The sequence below is a fragment of the Limulus polyphemus genome, unplaced genomic scaffold (genome assembly GCF_000517525.1).
Source record: "Limulus polyphemus unplaced genomic scaffold, Limulus_polyphemus-2.1.2 Scaffold793, whole genome shotgun sequence".
In the NCBI taxonomy this organism is placed as follows: Eukaryota; Metazoa; Arthropoda; class Merostomata; order Xiphosura; family Limulidae; genus Limulus; species Limulus polyphemus.
In genome coordinates this window covers 327,592-334,517 of record NW_013666403.1, presented here as the reverse complement: position 1 = coordinate 334,517, position 6,926 = coordinate 327,592, and the positions used below count along the sequence as shown (strand labels likewise).

At 31.5% G+C, this 6,926-nt stretch overlaps 1 protein-coding gene across 1 annotated transcript in view; it reads right to left on the bottom strand.

Moving 5' to 3' along the window:
- The window catches only part of LOC106460549 (potassium channel subfamily T member 1-like), a 101,096-nt gene that overhangs the window by 90,835 nt on the left and 3,335 nt on the right, over positions 1–6,926 (bottom strand). The window contains exon 2 of the mRNA XM_022387290.1: positions 6,098–6,348. Within this exon, the coding sequence (XP_022242998.1) occupies positions 6,098–6,342 (245 nt within the window). The 5' untranslated portion in view covers positions 6,343–6,348. The remainder of the gene's footprint in view (positions 1–6,097; positions 6,349–6,926) is intronic.

The following is a 6,926-nucleotide window of genomic DNA, read 5'->3' as shown; positions in this document are numbered from 1 at the left end:
CCCATATATACATATATATATATATATATAAAGATCATATATATGTATACATGGGTACTATCATCATAATTTTATTTCAGTACATACGGATTCATTTTGTCATTATATATGTTTGTTATCACGTAACTAAACCTTCCTGCTGTTTACAAAACATTTACATTTTAGTAAGTATTTTTCATTTGGCAATAGCAAAAGTCTGTTTATTTAGGACTTCTACGGTTTCTCTACGTGGTTATCATACATAATGATAGTGATATGTTTACTTCAGTTATGTGTACCCTTAAGATTTCAAAAATAAGTAAAAACATATCTGTCTGTTACTTTCAAATAATGTGTTTTTTTCATGATGTATAGTGGTAAAAATCATCATCCTACTAGCAATGCGAAGAGTAAACTAATTATGTTTTTGAGTAAGCTGAAAGTAAGTTTTCCATTTCTCCTGCAAATAAGTCCACTGTAGATGTAGATATATGGACTTATCACAACAGGCAATATAAAGTTGTCGTTTAGACAAAACATAAGGTTTCTTTCATATCAAAGCCACGTTGGGCTATCTGCTTTGTCCGCCGGGCGTAGTCGAAACCCGGATTTTAACGGCACGGGGGGGGGGGCGAAAATATAAGGAATCTGGAGAATAGTTAAGGTGCATTATCTAGCACCTCTGAGAAAATCAGGTTTCGTTTCTAACCTCCACAACGCTAAAACTAAGTTTGTTTTGTTATTTTCCTCCTTTACGTGCTGATGGGGATTGGCAGTGACATTTTTGGACATCTGTTTTTGACCAAAGAAATTCTCAAGCATTAAATTCTGTGTCACACAACAGTTCTGATTAAATGTTGTTCTTTGTATATTTCTCCTCGTTTTTTGTTTTGCCAAAGACGATTACTTGGTATTTTCATGTTGTTTGTTTGTAATATTTTCTTAACACGCGTTATGCTGAATGTTTTAGAGCGGTTTGAAACATCCTTTGCATGCAAGTTTGGCAATGCAAGTCCTCTTTCCTGGTGCTGTTGGTTGGGAAGTGGTGGAGCTAAGAGAAAATGCCCAACTTGGATCTATGTTTCTCAGCCAAGCAAGAGTTTTCTGTTTGGCCTCGAACAGACTGTACGCGTTTTATTAGAACTCATAGTTGAGTTTTTCTTTCATGCGACTATGATAATGATTTTTAAGTCATCTATATAACGCAATGAGCTTTTTAAGTTAGTGTGTAAATTTCGTGTGTGTCGTTTCTATATTACCGCTATGTCAAACTCCTGGAGCTAACCACCAACTGTGATCTGCTCATTATAAGTATTATCTGTCCTTATAAATTTTATTTTCTTTATCTGTCGGTTCAGTCTATTTATTTGTCAGTTAATCTAGATATCAAGTTGTTTAATCATTTAACAATATAATTATTCACGTTGTTAATCCATTAATCCATTTATTTATCTTTATCAAGTTCTTGAAAATCGAGTTACTTACAAGCCATATTTCCCAACAAAGGATCACAAATACTGATCCATAAAAGTGGAATAACATTGATTTGTACATAGTTTCCTAACAGAGACTTGTATATATCTATAATTGTTCAGATATTTGGTAGGCATGAATTTAAGGTTTACTGGGGAGGTGAAGTTTGTCTTCTTCTATATCTGATAGCTGAAGCTGGTTTTGAATTGTGACGCAGTACTTGAACTTATTATCAATGTAAAATAAACCAAAATTACTACCTATACATTTTCTTATGAAGACTGTATTGCAAATTATATTTCTTCGCTATTATTTCAATGCTACTATTAAATGTGTATGTAAAACCAATACCAGTATTTTCTTATTTTTACTATAAGAGAACAGACAAAATGTTTTATACCTAACATATGTTACCATGTATTACCTGAGCTACTCTTATAATCGACTGATCTGAAAACATAGCTTACTAACTCCTGAAACGGATCACTACAAAATTATTACAAAACTACTCAGAACGACCAAGCTCTGGACCAACTAGGTGGCTTCTCGGAACCTTTACAAACATCTAGGAACATGTATTTCTCGTTGGTATATTAACAGAATAAGTAACAAATCTCTTGCAATGCGAGCTATAGTGACTTGTTACGAGATTTAATGCTCATTCCCTTTTAGCAAAGTTCTTCTCAAGAACGTTAATGACATTCTGGATATGTCTAGTTTGTCTTAGTTCAACCAGTTTAGGTGTGTTTTTTTCTGTTTTTATAAAATTCAAGTGAAAAATAACAAGCCCTATGTGAATCCCCAAGTAGAATAACGAACTGAATATCCATTCTCACGTAACAGCTTCATTTAAGTTGTGGAACAGTTTCTAAAACCAAAGAACGTTTTAACCTGTGAAAACCTTGTTGTGAGAAGACCTTTGAACTCCGTAATGATTATGTTTTGTACAGCAGTATTGTAATAGCCGATAGATAGATAATGGAATTATAAAATGGATAACACACACATAGCGTGACATATCCAATACTCACCACATATAATAGTTTTATGAATATATAATTTATTACGCAGCCAGTTAACACATTATCTCGAGCGTATGGCTATTTTTGCCTCCAACTTGTTTTAAACCACACTGCAAACTGAGCATCATGTCAAGGAAAGAAATGGGCTCTAGCGCTGTTAGATAAATTATATCGTATTACTCTAAAAGGCAAGTTTTCATAAAGTCCATTATTTACTCTTACTTTGAGAATGAAAAATGGTTTTTATGTTTTCATCTTTTTTTTAAATCTATAAACGGGGAATATTTAACTCGACTCAACGAATCGAGTAAGCCGATGGAATGAAATATTAGACTTACTATCGTGAATTCCGTGGATAGCAAAGTGAGATATTCCTTATAAAAGTAAAAAAAAAATTAAAAGGTACATGGAATGTACACATATTATACCGCTGTGACCTAAGTCAGCTTATATAACTAAGGAATTTGATATTATACCCACGTATAAAACTTTTCAAATAACCGGACTATTTATATCGTTATCGACGTCTGACGGGTCTGCTATACTGCTGTTCAACCCTAAATGCACTCGAGTAAAAATATTGTTCAGTGACAGCTATAATTGAACTTAGTAAATAAATTTAATTCGGTTACCCTACTAATTTGACATAAATACTTTAAATGTTCTAAAATATCATTAAGGGCAAAGAGAACCTTTTATGTTACCCTATCTTTCTTTTAGTTAAAATTCGGGTTTCTATTCCTGCCGTGGGTTTTACTAAACAATAAAATAACACTACTAAAGATAAATAAACATGACTGTTGTATTGTCTTTATGTAAACAAATAAATTATATTATACATATGTATATATAGGATAGATTAGACTTACTAATGTTTTTGTAAACACGCACAACTCTGAGAAATCCATTTCCAAGTATAAGGTGAAGCGTGTCTAAAAAACGATTCCTACATTATAGAAGTATACACTGATACTAACTAAAAAAGCAAACCTCTATAGTGAAAATAACCCACAATAAGCTTCGTTATCGGTGATACAATGAAATCTCCAATAACTGTCCTTTTCTGTTTTTGTACCATATAAATACTTTTATATTCTTTCCCAAAAATACAATGTTTTTGTTTTATATAAATGTTTTTATGTTCTTTTCCGAAAATACACCGTTTTGTTCTGCATAAATGCTTTTATGTTCTTTCCCAAACATACACTTTTTTCGTTCTATATATGCTTTTATGTTCTTTCCAAAACATACACTTTTTTCGTTTCTATATATATATATATATATGCTTTTATGTTCTTTCCAAAACATATATTTTTTGTTCTACATAATCATTTTATGCTCTTTCCCGAACGAACACACAGACCTTTGTGTGTGTGGGTTAAAAAAATAGATGATTTAGAAAGATTCAGTTATACTTGGTCATGTAGGTTTTCTTGTATTGGGTATTGGTAGAGTAATTAAACATTTTTTGTTAAAATCTAAACAAAAGAATAGCTTGTAAACTGAACAAGATAACATAACACTAACTAAAATGTTCTATGCTATTTTTGTTTCGCAAACGGCGTTGAATTAGTCTTATTTCGAACACTGGTTTTAGTTGAGGAGTGAGTTTTTACTAAGTTTTATACTTATTTCTTTTACAAAAATATATAAAAATATTTGTCCTAGTCTATTTCTCTATCTATCAACATAGAGATTTTGTAATTTTTAAGCGTGTCATTAGAGACAAAGAATATTAAAAATGCCAGTGAATCTTGATGTCTTACAGAATGAACACGCAGTAGTGTGTTCGACCAAAACAACGCGCAGAACACACTGTTTAGCGATTTTCCAAATTATGTAGCTCAAACTATGGTAATCTAAACTACAAATACTTCAGTGGATATGCTCTAGTAGAACTTTATTTCACATATCAAATTTCTGGGTATGTGAAATTTAGAAATTAAGAAATACACGAGATATAAAGTATCCAATTTTGATTGAATATTTTCGCACTGAAAGTACGGAAACTTTATTTGATAGAAAACTGAAAAACATGTTTAATTTTTAAGGATTTTTTTTTCAAATTTGGTACACAGATAGACTTTCACAACCTACAATTAGGTGTCAAATTTGGTCAAAATATAATCTACATGTGCAAAGTTCTTCAACAAAAACCGCTCAAATTTGACCAACCTTTTTTGCGCACGCTTACGCAAAAATTTACGCGAGCTATCGGTCTGAAATTGTAACTACAGCTTCACCTAAGAGTAAAAGTGGAGTTTTAAATTTTTGTCATTCAGGTTAAGACGGCTGATTTGGAGCAGCAAAACTACAGGGTGAAATGACGTGCAGATACGCAAGTATTGATTAGGCCAAGAAAACTAGATTATCGGTTTCTAGCTCAAGTTTTCAAAACAATCATACAGGTGGACGGTTATTATTCATTATTCTTTGCCAACTTTTCAGCAGAAATTTGCTAAAGTTTATGAAATTCTCCTCATTAAAGAGCGTTTAGCGTCAGATGTATTACTTTATGCAATTAGCTTAAATAATGATGCTTGATGCGGCTGTACCAACTGCATGCTGGTGATGACAAGAAACTATTTATCTAAATTCCGTAGCATTACTATAAAGGAAGTCATTAACACTGTTTTAGAGAAAAAAACTACGAAGATATATTTTAAAGAGTCTGGTTGGTTCTGTAAAGTATAGGTCTGTTCCGAATAATAGGGTTGCGATTCTAAAGTTAATGTTGGTTACTATCGAATGTCACTTTGTTACTTGCTGTGGTTTGTCGGTGAGTATTGACAAGAAGTCATATCTAATCAAAAACATCTTAGGTGTGGAAAAAGGTGCGGCCAAAAAAGGATTGAGTGTGCGACTTAAAAGAATGAAATCAAAATTGACGGCCAAACTGATAGCTACACTTATATATAACTAACAACGAATTAATAGGCCTAATAATAGCGGTAAAAAAAACAAAATGAGACAGCAGACGCAGAAGAATGTAGAAAAAAATCTACAATCTAGTTTGATTTTCATCACTACTTTTAAGCCTTTTGGTTTCATTACTTATTACTTTCCGCACATTCCTACGTGACCTAGACCAAATCTTCTGATGGCATAAAACAGTTAAAATTAAAAAACATCATAATTTTATGAAGCTATTCAAAAAATATTTGTGATTAAAGATTTTATCAAAACGCATTTCTGCAAAAAAATATAGTATTTTATCAATATTATAAAGCCAAAAGATAGATAATGTAAACATTGGTAAATACGAATTTAGAATAAAATATGATAATAATAAGAGCCATTTTTAATTTATTATTTTATTTTATTTAATTTTTTATTTTTTATTTTAAACCAATACTAGCGTATAAAATATATTCTAAAAAAATTCATTTACAAATATTTTTTTATAATAAAACTAATAACATTTACTACGAAAATGAAGACTGTAATAGACATTATCTCTGGTAAACTATTCTGAGAAAAGCATAAGATCAGTGATATTTCGGAATCGGCTGAATTCGGTTACCAAACTTAAATTTCTTGCAATAATAGTTACAGTAAGAATTTATTATACGTATATTTTCTGTTTATTTTCACTTCTATAGAGGTGATAAATTGGTTTGCACCTTGGAATATGAAGAGCGACATTGTCCAAGCTATCAGCTTGAGATAGGTGTCCAAATCTCGACTCCAGGCTTCGTCTGGGAGAAAGAGGTGGTACATAATCGCAGTGGCCGCTAGATGTCGCTCTATTTCCTTGATGTGAGCGAACATAAGATCTCTCCACTTCGGCAACAGCGTCTGGACGTGTCATTGGTCGGTTTTGGGCAGGCTGCTTGTGACGTCGGCCGAAAAACCACAAGTTGGACATGTTAGCCTAATGAGATGATATATTTCGAAATCTTCATAGTTTTAAAATGTTAAAGAAGCGGTTATTGGCATGATTCAATTAATGTACAAGATGTACGCACTTAGATAATTGAAAAATTTATATATGTTCTGAATTTCGTGGAAAATACGTAAGAAAATGAACATATTTCAAGAATAGAAATAAATTAAAATTTGGAATTTTACTAGCCCGATATTTTCTTATTCTGATTAACCATCAATTTAGGTATTTATACCATATTCAAGTAAGACTTTCACTTGTAATAACATAGATGTCTGTATTTTATCAAACAATAACTATGTTCAGCCTATTCTCAAGTTAATGAACTATATATACATTTAATAGTGTTTGTAAGATAAAGAAATAAAAAAAATATACACATTATCTTAGCTATCAATAGTGTTATGACACACAATCATAAAAGTTACTAGGGTTTCACAGGTGACGGTGTTAACGTTTATTATATCTATATATCTAACCTACTTAATAAAGTTACTCGGGTTTCACATGTGACGGTGTTAACGTTTATTATATCTATATATCTAACTTCCTTAATAAAGTTACTC